Raw genomic sequence first — 25227 nt, 5'->3', positions numbered from 1 at the left:
ACAAGACCGTTACAGTCGGACATCTTGAAGCATTAGAATGGTCTTCCACAAACACTAGAGGAAAAATGTAATCTCTCCTCCAGAGCAAGGTACTCCCTTCTGTGGTGGACGTCCGAGAAGAACCTCTCGGTAGGAATGCCTTGGTCCTTCATGGAACCCATGCTGATAACGACAGACGCCAGTCTGTGGGGTTGGGGAGCTCATTCAGAGGGAAAATACTGGCAGGGAAGATGGGATTTAAGAACCCGGGACTGCATGTCAAATTACAAGGAGCTCAAGGCAGTAGAAAGAGTACTAAAGGTGGCAGTTCCAGATGTCTCTACCAGGAAATTTTCAAAATAGCGGAAGACAGAAACCTGGTCTTGTCCGCAATACATTTGAAAGGGAAAGAACACAGTGGCCGACTTTCTAAGCCGAGTAGAGCTCAGTCAGGCAGAGTGGAGTCTGAACGAGGAGATTTTTTCCCAGATGGTAACAAAGTTTGGGACCCCAACTATAGACCTCTTTGCCACCCGGAAAAACAGGAAGACAAAGATTCTTCTCCCTAAATTATACAAAGAATCCTACAGCGGTAGACAGTCTGGCTCGGGATTGGAGCCAGGAACTCGGCTATGCCTTCCCACCTATTTCCCTAATTCCGCAGGTTCTGAAGAAAGTGCGGAGGGAGGGAGCCACCATAATCATGGTAGCCCCAAAGTGGCCCAAGAGAGTCTGGTACTCCACCCTCTTAAGTCTAGCCAGAAGCCCTCCCTGGGTGATCCCTCCAAGGGAGGATCTACTCTCCCAGGGGCCCGTATGGCATCCCAATCCGGGGATTCTTCAATTGGCAGTATGGAGATTGACAGGGACATCTGGTTGAAGAGAGGGCTTTCTAGCAAAGTTGTTTCCACCCTTCTAGGTAGTAATAAAACTTCAACAGCTAGGAAGTATAATAGGGTTTGGAATGTCTTTTCTTCCTTTCTAGGTTCTAGCCCTGATCCATTTTTAGTCCTCCAGAAATCCCTAAGATTTTAGACTTTTTACAAGCGGGGTTAGACAAAGGGCTCAAGGCCTGCACCTTAAAAGTCCAGGTGTCGGCCTTGAGCTACTTTTTTTGACTTCCAATTAGCAATCCACCTGTGGGTCAAGCGTTTCCTTTCTGCCGCTGCCAGAATCTGTCCTTATGTAAGACCTCTTTCCCCTCCTTGGGACCTGAACAGGGTCTTGACGGCCCTAACCGATAGACCCTTTGAGCCCTTATTAGAGGTCCCAATTGACATCTTATCCATTAAAATGGCTTTCCTCCTGGCTATTACCTCTGCTAGGAGGATCCAGGCCTTCTCGGCATATACGCCCTATACGATCATCCAGGATAACTAAATAGTTATCAGGCCCCTGCCTTCTTTCCTTCCCAAGGTTGTCTCTGATTTTCATAGGAGCCAAGACATTGTGTTGCCTTCCTTTTTTCCTAACCCCTCCAATAGCTTGGAGGAAAAGTTTAATTGCCTGGATGTTAAGAGATGCTTGTTAGTCTGCTTAGATGTTACGGCTCCTTGGAGAAAGGACGAGAACCTCCTGGTCCAGTTTTTAGGAGGAAATAAGGGGGGGAAAAAGCATCCCGCGGGGTTATTGCTAGATGGGTGAAGAGGGCCATAGCTAGAGCTTATATTTCCCTGGGTCTCCCCCCTCCTTCAGGTTTTGGGGCCCATTCTACTAGGGCAGTGTCTACTTCGTGGGCTGAGAGAGCTGATGTATCTTTAGCCCAGATTTGTAGGGCGGCTACCTGGAGCTCCCCGCATACCTTTCTTAAACATTACAGATTGCAGCTCCATTCTGATGCCTTTTTGGGGGAAAAAGTCCTTCGGGCTGTTGCAAACACTTTGCCTTGACCAATAGACGGGAGAGCAGAGAACTGGGCATTCCATCAGATATTTTACAGGATGTCAAACTTTTGTTTAATCTGAGTGATGGCACTATGCAGGAGGGCAAGGGGCCCTTTACAAGCACCAGAATACCACCAGCTGGGGACCCCTGCTGTATAGATGTTTTCTTGAACCAAGTGTTGTGGGAACTGGAGCAGATGACCCTGGAGAAACCCAGATTCAACTGCTCCAAAGCAGAATACAAGGCTATAGAAAGTTTGGCACGTGACAAAACCATCACGATTAAATCCTCCGACAAAGGGGGTAATGTGGTGGTTTTAGACACACCAGACTATAAAAAAAACTTTGCCTTGATTTACTGAGGGATAAAGACACTTATGAAAGACTCAGAAGTGATCCCACTGTTAGTTATCAAATAACATTGAAAACCATTCTAGGCGAGGCTAAAACATCTGGCCTAATCTCAGTGGATGAGTTTGATTTCTTGTATAAGAAATACCCTACTACCCCGACCTTCTATAGTCTTCCAAAGGCTCACAAAGGAACAACACCCCTTAAGGGAAGACCTATAGTGTCCGGGGTCAACAGCCTAGGACAAATTGTGGGGATTTACCTGGACTACATTTGGGCCCCTTTTGTGAAGACCCTACTGTCTTACATTAGGGATACAAGTGATCTCTTGGGTCGACTGGAAGGTGTCTCTATAGATGGGGATACATGGTTGGCCTCCATTGATGTGGAGGCGCTATACTCCTTAACCCCCTTAAGGACACAGCCTTATTACACCTTAGGACCAGGCAATTTTTTGCAAATCTGACCAGTGTCACTTTAAGTGCTTATAACTTTAACCACCTCCCGACCGCTGTACGCAGATATGCGTCCGGGAGGTGGTTGCTTTACTCCTCCTGGACACATATACGCGTCATCTCTCGAGACGCGAGATTTCCTGTGAACGCGCGCACACAGGCACGCGCGCGCTCACAGGAACGGAAGGTAAGCGAGTGGATCTCCAGCCTGCCAGCGGTGATCGCTCGCTGGCAGGCTGGAGATCCAAATTTTTTAACCCCTAACAGGTATATTAGACGCTGTTTTCATAACAGCGTCTAATATACCTCCGACCTGGTCCTCTGGTGGTCCCTTTTGTTAGGATCGACCACCAGAGGACACAGGTAGGTCAGTAAAGTCGCACCAAACACTACACTACACTACACCCCCCCCCCCCGTCACTTATTAACCCTTTATGAACCCCTGATCACCCATAATCACCCCCATATAAACTCCCTGATCACCCCCCTGTCATTGATCACCCCCCTGTCAGGCTCCGTTCAGACGTCCGTATGATTTTTACGGATCCACGGATACATGGATCGGATCCGCAAAACGCATACGGACGTCTGAATGGAGCCTTACAGGGGGGTGATCAATGACAGGCGGGTGATCACCCATATACACTCCCTGATCACCCCCCTGTCATTGATCACCCCCCTGTCATTGATCACCCCCCTGTAAGGCTCCGTTCAGACGTCCGCATGTGTTTTGTGGATCCTATCCATGTATCCATGGATCCGTAAAAATCATGCGGACATCTGAATGGAGCCTTACAGGGGGGGTAATCACCCTGATCACCCCCTGTCATTGATCACCCCCCTGTAAGGCTCCATTCAGACGTCCGCATGTGTTTTGTGGATCCTATCCATGGATCCGTAAAAATCATGCGGACATCTGAATGGAGCCTTACAGGGGGGGGTGATCACCCTGATCACCCCCTGTCATTGATCACCCCCCTGTAAGGCTCCATTCAGACGTCCGCATGTGTTTTGTGGATCCTATCCATGGATCCGTAAAAATCATGCGGACATCTGAATGGAGCCTTACAGGGGGGGGCTGATCACCCTGATCACCCCCCTGTCATTGATCACCCCCCTGTAAGGCTCCATTCAGACGTCCGTATGTGTTTTGCGGCTCCGATCCATGGATCCGTAAAAATTATACGGATGTCTGAATGGAGCCTTACCAGGGGGGGTGATCAATGACAGGGGGGTGATCAGGGAGTCTATATGGGTGATCACCCCCCTGTCATTGATCACCCCCTGTAAGGCTCCATTCAGACATTTTTTTTGGCCCAAGTTAGCGGAAATTTTTTGTTTGTTTTTTGTTTTTTCTTACTAAGTCTCATATTCCACTAACTTGTGTCAAAAAATAAAATCTCACATGATCTCACCATACCCCTCAGGGAATCCAAATGTGTAAACCTTTTTAGACATTTATATTCCAGACTTCTTCTCCCGCTTTAGGGCCCCTAAAAAGCCAGGGCAGTATAAATACCCCACATGTGACCCCATTTCGGAAAGAAGACACCCCAAGGTATTCCGTGAGGGGCATATTGAGTCCATGAAAGATTGAAATTTTTGTCCTAAGTTAGCGGAAAGTGAGACTTTGTGAGAAAAAAACAAAAAAAATCAATATCCGCTAACTTATGCAAAAAAATAATAATTTCTAGGAACTCGCCAGGCCCCTCATTGAATACCTTTGGGTGTCTTCTTTCCAAAGTGGGGTCACATGTGGGGTATTTATACTGCCCTGGCTTTTTAGGGGCCCGAAAGTGTGAGAAGAAGTCTGGGATCCAAATGTCTAAAAATGCCCTCCTAAAAGGAATTTGGGCCCCTTTGCGCATCTAGGCTGCAAAAAAGTGTCACACATGTGGTATCGCCGTACTCAGGAGAATTTGGGCAATGTGTTTTGGGGTGTCATTTTACATATACCCATGCTGGGTGAGAAAAATATCTTGGTCAAATGCCAACTTTGTATAAAAAAAAATGGGAAAAGTTATCTTTTGCCAAGATATTTCTCTCACCCAGCATGGGTATATGTAAAATGACCCCCCAAAACACATTCCCCAACTTCTCCTGAGTACGGCGATACCAGATGTGTGACACTTTTTTGCAGCCAAGGTGGGCAAAGGGGCACATATTCCAAAGTGCACCTTTCGGATTTTGCAGGCCATTTTTTACAGATTTTGATTGCAAGGTACTTCTTACACATTTGGGCCCCTAAATTGCCAGGGCAGTATAACTACGCCACAAGTGACCCCATTTTGGAAAGAAGACACCCCAAGGTATTCCGTGAGGGGCACGGCGAGTTCCTAGAATTTTTTATTTTTTGTCACAAGTTAGCGGAAAATGATGATTTTTCTTTTTTTTTCTTTTTTCCTTACAAAGTCTCATATTCCACTAACTTGCGACAAAAAATAAAAAATTCTAGGTACTCGCCGTGCCCCTCACGGAATACCTTGGGGTGTCTTCTTTCCAAAATGGGGTCACTTGTGGGGTAGTTATACTGCCCTGGCAATTTAGGGGCCCAAATGTGTGAGAAGAACTTTGCAATCGAAATGTGTAAAAAATGACCGGTGAAATCCGAAAGGTGCACTTTGGAATATGTGCCCCTTTGCCCACCTTGGCTGCAAAAAAGTGTCACACATGTGGTATCGCCGTACTCAGGAGAAGTTGGGGAATGTGTTTTGGGGTGTCATTTTACATATACCCATGCTGGGTGAGAGAAATATCTTGGCAAAAGACAACTTTTCCAATACTGCCATGGCAGTATAACTACCCCACAAGTGACCCCATTTTGGTAATAAGACACCCCAAGGTATTCCGTGAGGGGCATGGCGAGTTCCTAGAATTTTTTATTTTTTGTCGCAAGTTAGTGGAATATGAGACTTTGTAAGGAAAAAAGAAAAAAATGAAAAATCATCATTTTCCGCTAACTTGTGACAAAAAATAAAAAATTCTAGGAACTCGCAGTGCCCCTCACGGAATACCTTAGGGTGTCTACTTTCCGAAATGGGGTCATTTGTGGGGTTTTTCTACTGTCTGGGCATTGTAGAACCTCAGGAAACATGACAGGTGCTCAGAAAGTCAGAGCTGCTTCAAAAAGCGGAAATCCAAATTTTGTACCATAGTTTGTAAACGCTATAACTTTTACCCAAACCATTTTTTTTTTTTTGCCCCAACATTTTTTTTTTTATCAAAGACATGTAGAACTATAAAGTTAGCGGAAAATTTATATATGGATGTATTTTTTTTTTGCAAAATTTTACAGCTGAAAGTGAAAAATGTCATTTTTTTGCAAAAAAATCGTTACATTTCGATTAATAACAAAAAAAGTAAAAATGTCAGCAGCAATAAAATACCACCCAATGAAAGCTCTATTAGTGAGAAGAAAAGGAGGTAAAATTCATTTGGGTGGTAAGTTGCATGACCGAGCGATAAACGGTGAAAGGAGTGTAGTGCCGAAGTGTAAAAAGTGCTCTGGTCATGAAGGGGGTTTCAGCTAGCGGGGCTGAAGTGGTTAAAACGCTTTGACTTATCCAGGCCGTTCTGAGATTGTTTTTTCGCCACATATTGTACTTCATGACACTGGTAAAATTAAGTCAAAAAAATATTTCAATTTTTTTTCAAATTTCAAAGTTTCAGTTTCTCTACTACTTCTGTAATACCCCTAAAAATTGTGATGACTTTACATTCCCCATATGTCTACTTCATGTTTGAATTATTTTGGGAATGATATTTTATTTTTTGGGGCTGTTACAAGGCTTAGAAGTTTAGAAGCAAATCTTGAAATTTTTCAGAAATTTACAAAAACCCAATTTTTAGGGACCACTACAGCTCTGAAGTCACTTTGCGAGGCTTACATAATAGAAACCACCCAAAAATGACCCCATTCTATAAATTACAACCCTCAAGGTATTCAAAACTGATTTTACAAACTTCGTTAACCCTTTAGGTGTTGCACAAGAGTTATTGGCAAATGGGGATGAAATTTGAGAATTTCATTTTTTTGCCTAATTTTCCATTTTAACCCATTTTTTTCACTAACAAAGCAAGGGTTAACAGCCAAACAAGACCATCTTTATTGCCCTGACTCTGCTGTTTACAGAAACACCCCATATGTGGCCGTAAACTACTGTACGGCCACACAGCGGGGCGTAGAGTGAAAGGTGCGTCATATGGTTTTTGGAAGGCAGATTTTGCTGGACTGGTTTTTTGACACTATGTCCCATTTGAAGCCCCCCTGATGCAACCCTAGAGTAGAAACTCCATAAAAGTGACCCCATTTAAGAAACTACACCCCTCAAGGTATTCAAAACTGATTTTACAAAGTTTGTTAACCCTTTAGGTGTTGCACAATATTTAATGGAAAATAGAGATACAATTTCAAAATTTCACTTTTTTGGCAGATTTTCCATTTTAATATTTTTTTTCCCAGTTACAAAGCAAGGGTTAACAGCCAAACAAAACTCATTATTTATGGCCCTGATTCTGTAGTTTACAGAAACACCCTATATGTGGTCGTAAACTGCTGTACGGGCACACGACAGGGCGCAGAAGGAAAGGAATGCCATACGGTTTTTGGAAGGCAGATTTTGCTGGACTGTCCCATTTGCGCCCTGATGCGCCCCTATAGTAGAAACTCCAAAAAAGTGACCCCATTTTAGAAACTACGGGATACTGTGGCAGTTTTGTTGGTACTAGTTTAGGGTACATATGATTTTTGGTTGCTCTATATTACACTTTTTTTGTGCGGCAAGGTAACAAGAAATAACTTTTTTGGCATCTTTTTTTGTTATTTACAACATTCATCTGACAGGTTAGATCATGTGGTAATTTTATAGAGCAGGTTGTCACGGACGTGGCAATACCCAATATGTATACTTTTTATCTATGTAAGTTTTACACAATTATATCATTTTTTGAAAAAAAAAATCATGTTTTAGTGTTTCCATAGTCTAAGAGCCATAGTTTTTTCAGTTTTGGGGCGATTATCTTTGGATTATCTCCATCTAAGTTGGAATAGCCACCATCCCCTTCCGTTAAAAAAGGGTATTCCCACTGGACAGTACCTGCGAATGAGGAGGAACTGTTCCTCCTTGAGAGAGTTGAAACAGGCGGATGATTTGCGTGAGAGGTTCAGGGAAAAGGGCTACCCTGAATCGACTCTCAGAGCAGCATACCAAAAGGCCCGCTCAAGGAGTCGAACAGAATTGTTACATCCTAACAAGATAGAGAAAAGGGAAAGACAGATTTGCCTAATAGGCACCTTTTGATGGGGCCGCAAGAGGTACGCGAGGTCCTATCCAAACATTAAAACATTCTTTTGTTGTACCCAGACATTAAAGATATTGTCGCGCCCACTGCAAACATCACACATCGCAGGTGTCGGATCAACGTGACCGTTTAGTACGCAGCCACTTAGGCGAGACCAACGAGCAGTCGGGTAGGTGGCTTAAACCACCTATGGGTTGCTTTAGCTGCCGTGGCTGCGTCGCCTGCCCCTTTATCAATAAAGGCTGTGACTTTCATAGTAATGTAACCGGCAAGACTTATTCCATCAAGGGATTTCTAAATTGCAGATCCAAAGGAGTAATTTATAAGGCCACATGTCATTGTGGCATGGAATATGTGGGCAAAACCACACGGGAATTTCGAAGGAGGGTGGGGGAGCATCTTGAAGACATCAGGCACAAAAGAGACACTCCATTAGCCAAACACATAGAAACCAGGCACAAAGGAAACTATAAGGGTATTACCTTTATGGGCATTTAATCAATCCCTCCCTTGAAGAGAGGGGGCAACTGGGACAGGAGGATATTGCAGAGGTAGGCGTGGTGGATATTTGAGCTCAAAACTTCCAACCCTACTGGCCTCAATGAGCAGCTTTTCTTTAGCTCAGGCATCCTCAAACTGTGGCCCTCCAGCTGTTGTAAAACTACAACTCCCACAATGCCCTGCTGTAGGCTGTTCGGGCATGCTGGGAGTTGTAGTTTTGCAACAGCTGGAGGGCCACAGTTTGAGGATCCCTGCTTTAGCCGCTTCATTGAGGAGACAAGATCCACCCATTGATTTTTGGATGATCCACCTAGTCTGCTTAATTAACTCCCTACCAGTTCACTTTGGTTGGCAGTTGAGTGTTACCTCCTAGTGAGGTGATTGTGATACCCAAAACTTTTTTTGGGCCTATCATTTTAAACGGTACTAATAAAAGTATATTTCTCGTGCTTTTTTCCATTGGGGGACACAGACCATGGGTATAGCTTAGAGGTATTAGTAGGAGGGACACTATGCAAGAGCTCCTCCTCCTCAGGCTATACCCCCAGACTCCACCAGGAGGAACTCAGTCTTTGCTTAGTGTCTGGTGAAGGAGGTTGACACTCTCTGATTCTACTCCTTTTTGTTATTTTTATTCTAGATGGGGACACAGGTCGGCATGGCGCCTTCCTGGTCCCCCGTGGAGTGCCCGCCGCCGTCTTTGGGACGTTGCCTGGCTGCCTCCATTTCCCCCCAAGAAGATAAGTGGATCCGGGCTCGACCTGTTAGCTCCGGCATCCCACCAGCTGCTGGGACGCCTGCTGCCTACCCTCCTCCAGAGCACTGTTCTCCTGGATTGGAGTCAGAAGTCTGAAGAGGCGCATCCCTGCTGGTCTGGACATCGAGGGAGCATGCTGAGCAGATAAGTGTTGCACAATCCCTCCCCCTCCCTCTGTGTCTATTTGTCTGTGGCTGCCTGGGTGAGCTTGAAGAAGGATCCTGATGGGGCACTTTCTTCATTTTGGCACTGGAGTACTGGCATCTCTTCCCCTTAAACTGTGGGCTTCAGCGCTTCTCTCGTCGGGCCTTGGCTGCTGCGCTCCCTCAGCGCCCGCCGGCAGGCCGCTCCTCCACGTGGTGCGCTTATTTTCGCGCGCCATATTTTCGCGCGCGCGCTTATTTTTCGTGCGCGCGCTTATTTTCACGCGCTTTTTTCGCGCCATAATGACGCGTTAGGGGAGGCGGAGCCTCGGTATGCCGCTCTGACTCTCCTTACACCAGAGACTCTGTTTGCTCATGGCCGTGCAGCTCCTCATCACTCTACTCCGTTATGTGCCAGGCAAGCTGGTAGCTCAGTGGTACTGCTGCTGTTGCCCCATGTCCAGGCTTTCTGAGTTCAAAGCCCCTTTCAGCCTTCAAAAATTGTTTATATTATTCTAGATGACGACACAGGTCGGCATGGCGCCTTCCTGGTCCCCCGTGGAATGCCCGCTGCCGTCCTTGGACGCTGCCTCCATTGCCCCCCAAAGAAGACAAGTGGATCCGGGCTCGACCTGCAGCTCCGGTATCCCACCAGCTACTGGGTCTCCTGCTGCCACCCTCCACCAGAACACTGCACTCCTGGACAAGGAGTCAGAAGCCTGATGAGGTGCATCCCTGCTGGTCCTGGAGTCGAGGGAGAAGTTCTGCAGGAGCAGATAAGTATTACCTGCATCCCTGCCTTACCCCCCTCCTCCACGTCCCTGGGGGCCTGCGGTCCCCGCTTGGGCATCTGCCATGTCCAGCGCGGCCGCTAAATTGGTCTTAGTCACCAAGGCAACCATGTCCTTTAATCCTGTGGCGCTAACGACTCCATCTCTCTCAGTGGTCCCCACAGTGGGTGACTGACTACGAAGAGGCAGCGTGAGCGGCAGCATCCCACCTCGGATGTCTCTGTCTCTCCACCCCCCTCACCTCGCCGGTGGCGCTTGCGGACTGCTCTTCCCCCTCCCTAGGGAGAGTACTCCGAAGGAGAATTATCCGGCTCGGACGAGCCACGTCCTTTTTGGACTATAGGGCATTTTTTTTAAATCCTGTGACGCCAACCACCTCTCTAAGTGGTTTTCCACAGAAGACGCCCGAATACTAACAGGGAGCGTGAGCAGCAGCATCCCTCCTCGGATGGCTCTGGCTCTCTCCCCCCCCCCCCCCCCCCCTCGTCTAGAGGCGCGTTCGGGCGACTCTCCCCTCCCTTAGGGAGCGCAAGTCTGAAGGAGAATTTCCGGCTCTGATTAGGTCATGGAGCGGGACCCCTCGCCTAAGCTCTCCACCAGGGTGGCTGACTTAGTGGTGACTGTCCGAGACACCTTTATTCTCCAAGGGGATTCTCCTCCTTCCACTGGTCAGGAGTTCCCCCTTTTTCCGTCCAGGCAGTCGGAGACTACCATGTTCCCGGTCCATGACGGATTTTTCCGCGGTCATGTCCAGGGCCTGGGGTGGTCTTAATAAGGTTCTCGACCACCCAGCGCATGAATATACTTTCCTTTCCCTGCTGACGGCGAGGAGAGGTGTCTCCTCCCCCTAAGGTGGATCCTCCGGTGGCCGGATTAGCCAATTATGTGGCCCTTCCTGTCTTAGTCAGTTCCTCTTTCCAGGATGCTGTAGACAGACGCATAGACTCTCTTCCAGGTCCTTTTTTCGCTGGCAGCGCGTCCCTGTGACCTACCTTTCACTCAGCAGGGGTAGCCAGTGCTCTCTCGGTGTGGTTACAACACCACCACCAGGAACTGGCGGTACGAGATGCGGCTACTAACACACTGGAGTTGGTTCTCCAGATGTCTCAGGCTTCTAAGATTCTTTGCGAAGCTTCTAGGGACATTGTTTCCCTCTTTGCCCGCAGGTTGGCCATCTCTGTCACTCAGCGCGAAGAGATCTGATGGAAGGTGTGGGACGCTGACGCCTCCACCAAGCGTTCCCTTGCTAATCTCCCCTTTGGGGTTTCCAGGCCTTGTGGGGATCAGCTGGACGAGTTCGTCTCTGCATGCCTTTTGCCGTTTCTCATCTGGTAGGCCGTCGCCTGCTTCCTCCGCCGGGGGTCTCAGGTCGCCCGCAAAGAGGCCTTCCTTTGCACCAGCCTTCCCGGCACTAGAGGGCCCAGTCAGCCCGCCCTGCTGCTCCTAGGCCTATCACATGTCCCGATTGCGGAATCCCACCATCGATTCCTGCGCTTCGCCATTATGGGTCGACACTGTCAGTTTTTCGCCCTTCCTTCGGGTTGGCGACCACCCCGCGGGTCCTTGCCACGGTCCTGGACCGCTCATGGCGCTTCTTCGTACCAGGGGCATTCCTTTGCTGCCCTGTCGGGACGATATCCGGATAGAGGCCCCCCTCTCTACCGCAGACCACGGACAGCGTCCGGATCACTGTTCAGACCCTGGAACGGTTCGGCTGGCTGGTAACTTTCCCAAACTCCTGCCTCTTCCCGTCCCAGAGGCTCTCCTTCCGGAGGGTGATTTTGGACACCTCGGCTGCCAAAGTATTCTACCAGCCTTCAAGTCCTCCCAGGTCCAGGGGGCAGTGTCGCATCTGCTGCGCTCCCCGTGCCTCTCCATTCGGGAATACTTGCAGGTCCTGGGTCTTATGGTAGCCTCTTTCGAGGCCTTCCATATGCCCAGTTTCACACTCGCCTGGCGCAACAGGAGATCCTTTACCTTTCAGCGGGTTCAGGCAGTTCTCCCTTGGTGGCTGTTCCCAAAGAACCTGAGGTCGGGGAGTTCCTTTCTCGCATTCTCCTGGACGATCGCCGCCACCGATGCCAGCATCCTGGGTTGGGGGGGCGTTTTCCAGTCTCGCACGGTTCAAGGAATTTGGCCGGCGGCAGAGTCTCGCCTTCCAATCAACTTTCTGGAACTGAGGGCGATTTTTTTTTCCGCTCTCTCTCTCCTATTGGACCTCTCTCCTTGCGGGCCTCCCAGTGCGGGTTCAAACGGGCAATGCCGCGGCCGTGGCCTATATCGACCATCAGGACGGGACCCGCAGCCGGATGGTGATGCAGGAGGTGAAGTGAATTCTGACGTGGGCGGAGACTCACGTTCCGGTGTTGTCAGCAGTTTGCATTCCAGGAATGGACAACTGGACAGCGGACTTTCTAAGCCACAACACGGTGGATCCAAGCGAGTGGTCTCTGCATCCAGAAGGGTTCGAAGAAATCTGCCACAGATGGGACCGTCCGGATGTGGACTTAATGGCGTCCGGGTTCAACAACAAGATCCCAGTGGTCCTGGCTCGCGCCCGAGATCCGGAGGAGTACGGATGGATGCGCAGGTGTCTCCGTGGCAGGACTTCAGCCTCCTCTGTTTTCCTCTCCTACCAAAGGGTCTACGCCAGTTCGAGGCGGAAGGGACTCCGACCGTTCTCATCACCTCAGGGTGGCCTCGCCTCGCGTGGTTTTTCGGACGTGGCTCGGTTGCTGGCGGACGCCCCATGGCCTCTTCCCGACGGACAGGACCTACTGTCTCAGGGCCCGTTCTTCCACCGGAATTTGCGGTCTCTTCGTTTACCGGCGTGACTGTTGAAACCGCCATCCTGATAAAGATGGGGTTCTCGGATTCAGTGGTTAGGACCATGATCAGTCCGGGGAAGTCTTCTTCCTCCCGGATTTACTATCGTACCTGGATGGCCTTCCTATCCTTTTTTGAGGGTTCGGGGTTCCCTCCCCTTCGGTTTTCCATCTTGATGGTACTGTCTTTTCTTCAGTCTGGGCTTGTGCAGGGACTGTCGCTTAGTTCCCTGTAAGGTCAGGTTTCGGCGCGGGCCGTCAGAGGTCCCTTGCTCTTAAGGGTCCGGTGGTGACCTTTCTTCGGGGGTGGCGCATTCGGTTCCCCGTATGTTCCCCCTTTGTCTCCTTGGGATCTCAATTTGGTTCTGCGCGCTCTGCAGTCGGCTCCCTTCGAGCCTTTGAGGAGGGTCTCTCTGACTGTTCTCATCTGGACTTCCTTGTGACCATAGCTTCTGATACAGCTACATTGCGTAGTGATTAAAGTTCTGGGCTATTATGCAGTGGCTGTGAGTTCACGTCCCATCACGAGCTTTTAGGTCAGACTGGTGTCGAAGCTGGCCGCTCTTTCCTGTCAGGAGCCTTATTGGTTTTCCTCCAGGATTAAGTTGTGCTCCGTCCAGTCCCCTTCTTTTTGCCCAGGGTGGTCTCTCCCTTCTGCCTTGATGAGGATCTTGTCCTGCCTTCCTTTTGTCCTTCTCCGGCTAACCCCAAGGAACGCACTCTGCATTCCCTGGATGTTGTACGGGTCCTGAAGGTGTGTCTCGCGGCTACTGCTTCCATCCGCCGTTCTTGGCGCTCTGGATCTGCTTGGCTATTTCCGCGGCTTGTCACGCTTGTGGTGGAGTTCCCCCGGCTAGAATTGCCGCTCACTCCATTGGGGCGGAGGGGGCTTCCTGGGCAAGACGCAGTCGTGCCTCTGCGTCTCAGCTGTGTACGGCGGCCACCTGGTCGTCCTTGCATACCTTTGCAAATTTTTGTCAGTTGCATTCACTGGCTTCGGCTGATGCGGCTTTGGCTGCAGGGTTTTGCAGGCTGTGGTTCCTGTTTGACCGTTGGGGCGTTCCTCCTGGCGGTGCTGATATTTTTTCCCACCCCATGGACTGCTTTTGGACGTCCCATGGTCTGTGTCCCCCAATGGAAAAAAGCACGAGAAAAGGAGATTTTTGTGAAACTCACCTGTAAAATCTTTTTCTCGTCTTTTCCATTGGGGGACACAGCTCCCACCCATTATTCCTGTTACAGGAGGGGTCTTTAGTTCAGTTTTTCTGTTTCTGGTTGGACCTTTATGGCTTGGTCCAATGGTTTCCATGATTTTTTCTTGCTCCTTCTCCTACTGCTTGTGCAACGCCTGAGTTCCTCCTGGTGGAGTCTGGGGGTATAGCCTGAGGAGGAGGAGCTCTTTCATTTGCATAGTGTCCCTCCTACTAATACCTCTAAGCTATACCCATGGTCTGTGTCCCCCAATGGAAAAGACGAGAAAAAGATTTTACAGGTGAGTTTCACAAAAATCTCCTTTTTAGGTTTTCCATTATTCAATTTATTATAATCTAATTAGTGGGCACCATTGATACATAATTTGCGTAACCAGCTTTAAACTTAGGTTAAGTTTAAACACATAGAAAAACGGTGTGCTATTTTATTTTTTCTCCCCGAAAGTGTATGTTAAACAGATAGAGAAAACCCGATATGAAGCCACCCTTATGGAAGCAGTGTGTATGGCTCTGTTATGGCGACGGTGGTCTTATATTTAGTGTATGATGTATATTTAGTGTATTTCTGCAATTTTTGTACTCCTTGGCTAAACTTAAACCTCAAAAATGGTAAGAGGAATATTTTTACTCTTCCAGAAAAAATCTAGTAGGTGCTTTGTGGAAGGGTAGCACCTAACAGACTGTGGAAACCCGAGTGTTCCAAAAATTGCTTGACTAATCCATTCCTATTTTTAGCAAAGCACCAAGAGGTCTAATCCACGAGTTACAAAAACGGCCAACGCTTCGGTCCATCTCAGACCTTGATCGTGGCCTAATCTCTAGTATAGGAGAATGTGACAATGTTCCAGTCACATTGTCACATTCTTATACTGTATAATAGAGATCATCCTCATTCTTCATGTGAAATACCACCTGTGGCTTTACAACAGTTTCCACAATTTTTTTTTTACAGGATGCAGCCACTAATGTCATATTAGATATTACTGTGTGGTAAAAATTATTTTAAAACTTTACAGTTAGTCTTCTATACCATACAATTTCAGTATTAATGTGCCCCACTGTTCTCATGTTCCACAACTACTTGATAATTTTTTTCAGAGTATTCTTTATGAAGATTCATGAATGCATATAGTAATGTAAAATGCTACACAATTTAATTGTTATACTTTTTATGGATAATTTTAAGTTTTTTTTTATATTTTGCTTACTTTTTACCATTGGGGGACACAGACCATGGGTATAGCTTAGAGGTATTAGTAGGAGGGACACTATGCAAATGAAAAGGAAAAAAAACACAAGGAGACGTTGCACGGTATGGGGACAGCCACAAGGAGACGTTGCACGGTATGGGGACAGCCACAAGGAGACGTTGCACGGTATGGGGACAGCCACAAGGAGACGTTGCACGGTATGGGGGCAGCCACAAGGAGACGTTGCACGGTATGGGGGCAGCCACAAGGAGACGTTGCACGGTATGGGGGCAGCCACAAGGAGACGTTGCACGGTATGGGGGCAGCCACAAGGAGACGTTGCACGGTATGGGGGCAGCCACAAGGAGACGTTGCACGGTATGGGGGCAGCCACAAGGAGACGTTGCACGGTATGGGGGCAGCCACAAGGAGACGTTGCACGGTATGGGGGCAGCCACAAGGAGACGTTGCACGGTATGGGGGCAGCCACAAGGAGACGTTGCACGGTATGGGGGCAGCCACAAGGAGACGTTGCACGGTATGGGGGCACAGGCCACCATGAGACGTTGCACGGTATGGGGGCCACAGGCCACCATACATGCAGTAATACTTTGCGATATACCTTTCCCGCGGCTGCCTCGCTTGTGTGCTCCGATTCTGACATCAGATGCCGGTGGGCAGAGATTTGAATATGGGAGCAAGGAGGAGGGAGAGCTGGAGCGGCCGCTGCGGGAAGTAGTAAGTTTATAATTTCGTCATCGGAGCACACACTAGTGAGGCAGCCGCAGGAAAAGTCTCTCCAGAGACGCCAGTACTCGCACAGGGGATCGATTTGCCACATATACAATAGAGCCTTCACTGGTGGGTGACGACGGTGATGTCAGATGGTGGGTGGAGACTTGACTAAGGGAGGCGGAGCAAGAAGGATCCGGGCCAGGAGCAAGAGGAAGTAATGTTACTCAGCGGCAGCGCTATGCAAGGTGCAGGGGCGGGCGCACGTTTTGAAGCGGTCAGCGCACGTTTTGTGCGCTGGCCGGTCTCGACCTGTCAGCTCCGGCATCCCACCAGCTCCTGGGTCACCTGCTGCTGCCCTCCCTCCAGAGCACTGAACTCAGGTGAGTCAGATGTCTGAAGAGGTAAGCCCCGCTGGTACAGGACAGAGGGAGAAGACTGCAGGAGCAGATAAGTATGAAGCTGCATCCTCTGTCCCCTCCCTCCCTCCTCCCTTCCCTTCCCTCCCCTCCTCTGCACTGAGACCTATGGGCCGTCTGGGTGAATGGGGACTTGGGTGAATCATCTGTCTGGGGCGCTAGGGAATCTGGAGGCATTTTAATAAGACCATGGCTTTCCCTTTATGCAACACTTCTGATTAGAGCGGCGCCAGTGCCGGCGCAGCTCCCTAGAATACAGCGGCACACACCAGCAGCGGTTTCCCGCTTTCCGGGTTCCTCTGCCTTCCCCTGCATCAGCGGCCATACCTATTATTAACCCCCGCGACGCCACGTTCGGCGCCGGGGGCCTTTTCATCAGTAGCCCGGGAATGGAGCGCGCTTTTTTCGCGCATCTATGACGCGTCCTGGGGGGCGGAGCCTAGCGCTTCGCTCCGGCTCCCTCCTCTGCTACTGTGAGTTCTTCTCTTGCCGGGCGGCTGCTCTCCTGCTCCCTGCTCCTCTGGTGATTCCTGTGCTGTGCCTGGGTGGTAGGATTGTCAGCTTCTAGCTGCAGCTATATTTCTCTTTGGTTGCCATCATGCCAAAACCTAAGTCTGTTAAGACCTCTTCTCAGACCCCAATAAGGTCCTGTAAAGAGTGTGTGTTTGTTTGTTTGTTTGTCGTCTTCCACTTTGTCACTGGTATCTGTGCCTCCTGCCCTGCCCCCGGACAGAGTCACCCTTTCTCCCCTTCTCTTGCCCAGACCAGTCCACCCGCTTGGACATCTGCCATGTCCAGTGCGGCCGCTGATTTGCCTTATTCGCCAAGACAGCCATGTCCTTCATGGAACGTATGGCAGCCTCCAATACTGCGGCGCCAACCACTCCGTCTCCTCCCAGTGGTTCCCGCAGAGGACGCCTGACTACTAAGAGGCAGCGTGAGCGACAGCATCCCTCCTCGGATGACTCTGCTTCTCCCCCTCGTCTAGAAGCATGCTCAGACTACTCTTTTTCTCCCCCAGGGAGCGCGGGTCTGAGGGGGAATTGTCCGGCTCGGACGAGGTCACGGAGCCGGACCTTCCGCTCCGCCTAAGCTCTCCACCATGGTGGCTGGCTTAGTAGCGGCTGTCCGTGACACCTTTAATCTCCAAGGGGATTCTCCTCCTTCCACTAGGAGGGAGTTCGCCCTTTTTCCTCCCCAAAAACCGGAGGCTGCTGCCTTTCCGGTCCATGAGGAATTTTCTGAGGTCATATCCAGGGTATGGGACCGAATGCATGGATACCCTCTATCCTTTCACAGCGGACAGCGTGGAGAAGTGGTCTTCTCCCCCTAAGGTGGATCCCCCGGTAGCCAGGTTGGCCAAAAACACGGCCCTCCCTGTCCTGGACGGCTCCTCTCTGCAGGACGCTGTGGACAGGCGCCTAGATTCTCTGGCCAAATCCATTTTCTCACTGGTGGGCACGTCCCTGCGACCTGCCTTTGCCTCGGCATGGGTGGCCAGAGCTCTCTCGATGTGGTTGCAGCGCCATCACCAGGACCTGGCGGACCAAGGTGCGTCTGCGGACACTCTGGATTTGGTTCTCCAGATGTCTCAGGCTTCCAAATTCCTCTGCAAGGCTTCCATGGACATTGGTTCCCTTTTTGCCCGCATTTCGGCCCTCTGTCATTCAACGCAGGGAGGTCTGGTTGAAGCTATGGGACGCCGACGCTTCCTCCAAGCGTTCCCTTGCCAACTTCCCCTTTTGAGGGTTCCAGACTTTTTGGGGCTCAACTTGATGAGTTCATCTCTGCCGCTACTGGGGGCAAGAGCACTCATCTTCCCCAGCCTAGATCTAAGCGCCCTTTTCGGGCTAGGACTTCCAGTTCTCGGTACCAGTCCTTTCGCCGCTTCTCTTCTAACAGAACATCTCCTGCTTCCTCCGCAGGGGGATCACAGGACACCTGCTCTCTTATCAGCAGGTTTGGAGGGCTCATGTTCAGGACGCATGGGCCCTAGAGATTGTAACATCCGGTTACAAGATAGAGTTCGGGTCCAGACCGCCGGAACGTTTTTTCCCTCCTCTAATCCGCACCGAGCTTCAGATCTCTTAAAGGCAGTTTCCTCCCTTCTGGACCAGGGGGTTATTACTCCAGTTCCACCAGAAGAACAGGGCTCAGGTTTCTATTCAAACCTGTTTGTGGTCCCAAAGAAGGAGGGATCGGTGCGCCCGATCCTGGATCTAAAACTGGTAAAATTTTTGCGGGTGCGGAGGTTTCGAATGGAATCCCCCTATTCCCCCCCCCCCCCCACTCTCAGTTATTGTTTCTCTTCTTCCAGGGGAGTTCCTCGCGTCCTTGGACATCCAGGACGTCTATCTGCATGTTCCGATCTAGGGCTGCAACGATTAATTGACGTTATCGATTATAATCGGTAAAGGGATTCGTTGTCAACGAATCCCGTTATCGAATAATCGGCCGATTCGTTGATATGCAGGTGGGAGCGGGCGGTCAGGCTCTATGTCTGCGGGTCCTTGAACATTCAATCACTGCATCTTCTTTTACCTTAAAATGAAGCTCCAGTAACAGGCAGAGTGGGCGGCGGCGTAACGTCACTTACTCACGTGACACGCCCGCTCCGCCTCCTTCATAAAGTAGGCGGAGCATGTGCGTCACGTGAGTAAGTGATGTTACGACGCCGCCTGCTCTGCCTGTTACTGGAGCTTCATTGTAAGGTAAAAGAAGATGCAGTGATTTAAAGTAAAAGTTACTGCCAGTTAAGGAATAGTCTACTGCCGTGAGCGGCGGGGCCAGGGCTGTTATGGGGAGGGGGATCTGTGTATGGCACTATTATGGGGGATCTGTGGATAGCACTGTTATGGGGAGGGGGATCTGTGGATGACACTGCTATGGGGGGAGATCTGTGGATGACACATATAGCATAAGATGCTGTATAGTGTCATCCATAGATCCCCCATAGCATAGTCATCCACAGATCCCCCCCCCCCATAATAATGCTATCCATAGATCCCCCATAATGGTGCCACCCACAGATCCCCATCCCCCCCCCCCCCCAAAATAACGGCTCCATCCACAGATCCCCGGATCCCCTCCATAAGTGTGCCGTCCCCGGATCCCCCATTCACAATTTGTTTTAATATGGCCTTTGAACATAATTTTTCAAGAAAAATCATATAAACCCTTTTTTTTTTTTTTTTTTTTTTTTTGTCATTTTGGTGGTTTTTTCCCCCCCAGATTTAATCAATGAAATTATCGACAACTAATCGATTATTCAAATAATCGTTAGCTGCAGCCCTATTCCGATCGCAGAATCTCACCAACGATTCCTGCGCTTTGCCATTGGTGGTCAGCACTATCAGTTTGTCGCCCTTCCTTTCGGGCTAGCAACCGCCCCTCGGGTCTTTACCAAGATCGGGTTTGGGGGGGGGTATAGCCCGAGGAGGAGGAGCAGCTCTTTTGTATTTGCATAGTGTCCCTCCTACTAATACCTCTAAGCTATACCCATGGTCTGTGTCCCCCCAATGGAAAAGTTCAGAAAAAGGTTTTACAGGAGAGTTTCACAAAAAAATCTGCTTTTCCCTTTTGTACAATTTATTTTATAGGATCCATATCAATAAACAACTTCATGTTGAAGCTGATGAGTTCAAAACTGAAGAGGAAGTAGAAGGGAAAAAAAGAAACTCAATCAGCAGGCATGTTAATGAGAAGGAAAAGAGCGAGCAAGTTGTTCTTGATCCAAAAATGGTACCTGACGTTCTTATGGTTGAAGTGGACAATGTAGCTCATGAGGAGTTCAAGATCACTGAGGAAGTCAAAGTAAGAGCATGTGCGGTTGTCTCTGCTTGTTTTCTTAGGCTGCTGTTGTTTGATTCACCACTTAAGCTACTTTCACACCAGCGTTTTTACTGGATCCGGCAGGGTTCAGAAAAAACGCTTGTGTTACTGATAATACAACCATCTGCATCCGTAATGAACAGACCAGGTTGTATTATCTTTAACATACCCAAGACCAATCCGTCATGAACTCCATTGAAAGTCAATGGGGGACGGATCTGTTTTCTATTGTCGGATTGTGTCTGAGAAAACAGATCCGGCCCCGTTGACTTCCATTGTGGGTCATGACGGAAAAACTGGTTTGCACTCTGGTATGAGAACAGAATGCTTTTTTGGAGCATTCCCCTCTGTTCAGTTACGTTTTGTCCCCATTGACACTGAATGGGGACAAAACGGAAGCATTTTTTTTCTGGTATTGAGACCTTATGACTGATCTGAATACAGGAAAATATTAATGCTAGTGTGAAAGTAGCTTTATAAATGTGATAAAATATTTTCTCGCCGTGGGTATAGCCATGTCCTCTAGGAGGCGTTGACACTAGTAAAAGCTGTTAGCTCCTCCCCTGGCAGCTATACCCCCTCCAGCCTGGAGAGAGAGCTTCAGTTTTTTTTTCTAGTGTCACCTAGCCTCCCTGTTCTCCCCTTGGTCTGCCACGCTGCCTCCTCCCCCAAAGAGAAGACAAGGTGGACCAGGGCAGCCTCGCTCCCTGCATCCCGCCAGCAGAAGGGTCACCCATCCAAGACCCTTTTCCAGCGTCTCGCCACTAGGGTGCCAGTAGGGGTGACCCTGCTGGAGAAGAAGGGTGAAGATGGCGGCAGGAAAGAGGAGGATGAAGATGAGGCGAGTACATGGGACTAGGTAAGTATGTTTAAAGGGTTCCTATCACCTCGTTTTGACATAATTAGCGATCCGCTAGTGTCTGCGCTACCAAACAATGCTATTATATTACCTTTTGTGTGCAGCCGTTTGCCTAAAAAACGAACTTTTATTGATATGCTAATGAGCCTAATGAGGTGCTATGGGGGTGTCTTTTTTTTCAGCACCTAGAGGCTCGTTCTACTCACACAAAATGCCGCCCAGCGCGTCCATCCAGCTCGTCCATCTCCTCTGGAATGCAATCCTCCCTCTGACCCAGCGGACGAATTCTCGCGCCTGCGCCATGCGTGTCTGTATTCGGCGCAGGCACAGTGAATGTCTGACCGCTCCCTGCACAGACATCTCCACTGCGCCTGCGCCGATTACGTCAGAGTGCTCCGAGGAACAGATGGCGCAGGCGCAGTGGAGATGCCGGCGCAGGGAGCGTTCAGACAGTCACTGCGCCTGCGCCGAATACAGACTCGCACGGCGCAGGCGTGAGAATTCGTCCGCTGGCTCAGAGGGAGGATCACATTCCAGAGGAGATGGGCGGGCTAGAGGGACGCGCTGGGCGGTATTTTGTGTGAGTAGACTGAGCCTGTAGGTGCTGAAAAGACGCCCCCATAGCACCTAGAGGCTCATTAGCATGTCAATAAAAGTTTGTTTTTTAGGCAAACTGCTGCACGCAAAGGTAATATAATAGCATTGTTTGGTAGAGCAGACACTAGCGGATCGCTAGTGTCTGACAGCTAATTATGTCAAAACGAGGTGATAGGAACCCTTAATCCTCTTGGGTTGGTCTCCCCCCTCCCTCCCTCTTGGTGGCAATAGTCCTCAAACAGCACAGGGCTTCAGCATAGTCCAGCACCCCTGAAGCATTCCCTTTACTCCCCCTCTGGCACAGGTCACTCATTGTTGTCAAGACAGGAGGAATCTTCCTGAAATGGCACCTACCATTATCCACCCCTTTCGGGAGCTGACGCCTGGCGTGTCGCTCTGGAGGGGGTTAACCGCCCTGCGATCGTCCGGCACCGCAACGGTTCTCCGGCCACAATGTTTTTCGCCCGGCAGATGCAGGGGCTAGCAATGCCCTAGTCGGCTAGGGGCTTGGATCACCGCCTGGTAGGGGGGAGGGGGGTGCACTCTGGCGCAAATTCTTCCCGCCGTACTACCCCCCCCCCCCCCCCCCCCCAGAAGCATGCTGAGCTCCGCCCCATGTCCTCAAAATGGCCTTAACACTTCACTGTCCAGTCACCTCTTTAGGCCGGCATATCTGGGGATCTACTCCTAGTGCAAGGTTACTAATGTGGAGGAATTTAACACTTTCCTGCCTCTTGTGCACTTGAGGCCGGCATCTTCGTTTTATAAAAAAAGATGTGCGCCATACGGGTCCCCTTCCTCAGCCCTCACTAACGCAGGACCACCCTGTCCTATCTCTGATAAGGAGGACCTCTCATAGTTCCCAATCCGCCCTTCAGGGCCGTTTGGTTGATTATTCTCCACCTTAGCAAATCCCATGGAGGACCTCTGAAGGGTTCCAATCCGTCCTCCGGGGCAGTTTGATAATTCTCCACCTCTGCAATACATTGGAGAACCTCTGGTATTCCTAATCCACCCTCCTGGGTCATTTGGTTGATAATTCTCCACCTGTGCAATCCACCCTCCGGATTCGTTTGATAATGCGCCGCCTGCGCAATCCGGTGGACAGACCTCTAGAAGTTCCCATTCCACCCCCTGGGTAGTTTTGGTTGATAAGTCTCCACCTGCGCAGTCCGCAACTGCCAGGGGCGAGATTCTGAGGGGTAGACCTTCGCGCATGCGGACCACAGCACATCTTTCTCCTCGAATATCTCTGCACCCACACCCTCCCTCACAGGAGAGGGTCTGTCCGAGGGAGGGGGGGTAGAATCACTGATTCAGACCCTCATATGAATCCAAAGCAATCTCCCAAGATTGCTTCTACAGTGGCCAGCACTACTTGTCGTATGCATTACCCCCTTCCATAGGCGGAGTACTTGCACTACTTCGGGATACAGTACTTGCCTTATACATTGTCCCCTGACATAGATGGACTAGTAACACTGTTTTCAGTGCTGGACGTATAATTTCCCCCTTCTGTAGGTGGCGGAATTGCATCTCCACTGGGTTCAGTACCTGCCATATGCATTAGCCCCTTCCATAGGTGGCGCAATGACATTATCACTGGTTACAATGTGTGCTGTATGCATTGCCCCCTTACTTAGCTGCAATAATTGCACTCCCACGGGGTACAGGACTCGCCATATATACATTAGTTCTCGCTGTGGGCATTAACCTATCTTCATAGGTGGAGTATTTTTCCCTACCACTGGCTAATACTTGCCGTATGCATTCCACCTTCTATAGGTAGGGCAATTGCACCACCATTGGATACAGTCCTGCACATCACCGTGCTTCCTTTTGCATTACCCCCTTCTACAAGTGATCCATTAGCGGTGGAATAACTAGGCATCTTGGGATGCCACAATTCAACTACGCCACGGCTCTAGATGCATTATCTTATTTTGCAAGTGGGGCATGGCAACAGTCGGTACCCGCGGGTGCCCGGTACTCTTCATCTAGTGGTGTATGGGTGCTGCCAGTGGATACGGTGGCTATTCCACATGGTATCCTTATTTCTTTTGGTGCTGGTTTTGGGCATGATTATAATATCCTCTGTCTTCTCAGGGGGTTACCTAGCAACACTTATGTGTCCTAGAGACCCCCCATCTCCATGGGCCTCCACTGTTACAGTCGGTCACGGTACACCAATGCACATATATGGTCAGTACGTTCCACCGAGTCGAGTGTTTCACTGACTCCGTATTCTCTATCCACCACTCCTCCTCCTCTGGAAATATGGTTATGTGGGCACTCTGGTTTAGCTGCTACAGCGTGTTCTCCTCCACAGGTGCAGCTTTTCGCTAATGCTTGAGTTCGTGGTTGCTGCAGTGGGACATCCCCCTCAGGTAGGGGTCCTAACCTGACACTGGTAGAGTTTTTAAGGTTAACTCTACTTAACTGGGGCAGTATGGTACGTGGCTTCTATGGATAGTCAGGCCTCCCCCTCAGTTTTGCGCTGACGGGACAAGCACTGGCTACTACTGTGGGAGCAGTACTGCGTTACCACTACATACTTGGGTTCTTGCTGCACAGCTCTTTCGTCAGGTGGTGGACTCTTCTAGCACTGAATTTGGTGGCCTCTGCGGGTGGCCCCCTCCTCTGCTGGGGTATGGTGCTAGCAATACAGTGTGACTCCCCTTGCCTGGCTTCCTCCTCAGGCAAAGTTTTTTGCACAGCCACTTATTCCTTGGCTACTTCTGTATCGCGCCGGTCTCAGACGGGGAATGGGCTTAGACCTAGCCTGTTCTTCTTCTGTCTTTTTCCTTCTCTGGCTCATGGTTCCTACGTTACTACCTTCCCTCATCTGCATTTGCACGGGGTATTCGTTGGTGGACTTCTGTTACCAGGCACGCTCCGGTTCCGACTGGTGGGCTGTGGTGCCCTCCACATCCCTCCTTCTACAGCATGGATGTCAAACTCATGGCCCTCCAGATGTTGCAAAACTACAACTCTCATCATTCCCTGATAGCTGTAGTATGGCCAGGCATGATGGGAGTTGTAGTTTTGCAACAGCTGGAGGGCCACGAGTTTGACATCCCTGTTCTACAGGGACTCCTCCATTGGTACGGGACAAGTGTACTACGGTATCTACACGAAAGCTTCCCACCTTTCTCTCCCGAGCAAGAGTTCCGGAAGCATGTGGCGTGGACGCCCTGATATCTCCTTGGCGGGAGTTCTCCCTCCATACGTATTTTTCCCCTTCCCCTCCTACCCATGGTTCTACGGAAGAGCAAAATGGAGGGCTTTCTGAAAAATCCTAGTCACTCTGGATTTGCGCCAGAGCGCCCCCGAAATTGTCCTTCCTTCACTGTCCCTCTCCTTCACACCCTACGGAAGGGAGTTGCATTATTGGATGTTGTC

The 25227-nt window shown here is 49.8% G+C and overlaps 1 protein-coding gene across 2 annotated transcripts in view; it reads left to right on the top strand.

Moving 5' to 3' along the window:
- The window catches only part of LONP1 (lon peptidase 1, mitochondrial), a 210536-nt gene that overhangs the window by 17463 nt on the left and 167846 nt on the right, over positions 1 to 25227 (top strand). For both annotated transcript variants that reach the window (XM_044305881.1, XM_044305872.1), the window contains exon 4: positions 20138 to 20351. In XM_044305881.1, coding sequence (XP_044161816.1) covers positions 20138 to 20351 — 214 coding nt within the window. The remainder of the gene's footprint in view (positions 1 to 20137; positions 20352 to 25227) is intronic.

This window comes from Bufo gargarizans, chromosome 1 (assembly GCF_014858855.1).
Source record: "Bufo gargarizans isolate SCDJY-AF-19 chromosome 1, ASM1485885v1, whole genome shotgun sequence".
NCBI classification, from domain to species: Eukaryota; Metazoa; Chordata; class Amphibia; order Anura; family Bufonidae; genus Bufo; species Bufo gargarizans.
The sequence above is the reverse complement of the archived record's forward strand: the minus strand, read 5'-3'. Positions and strand labels throughout refer to the sequence as shown.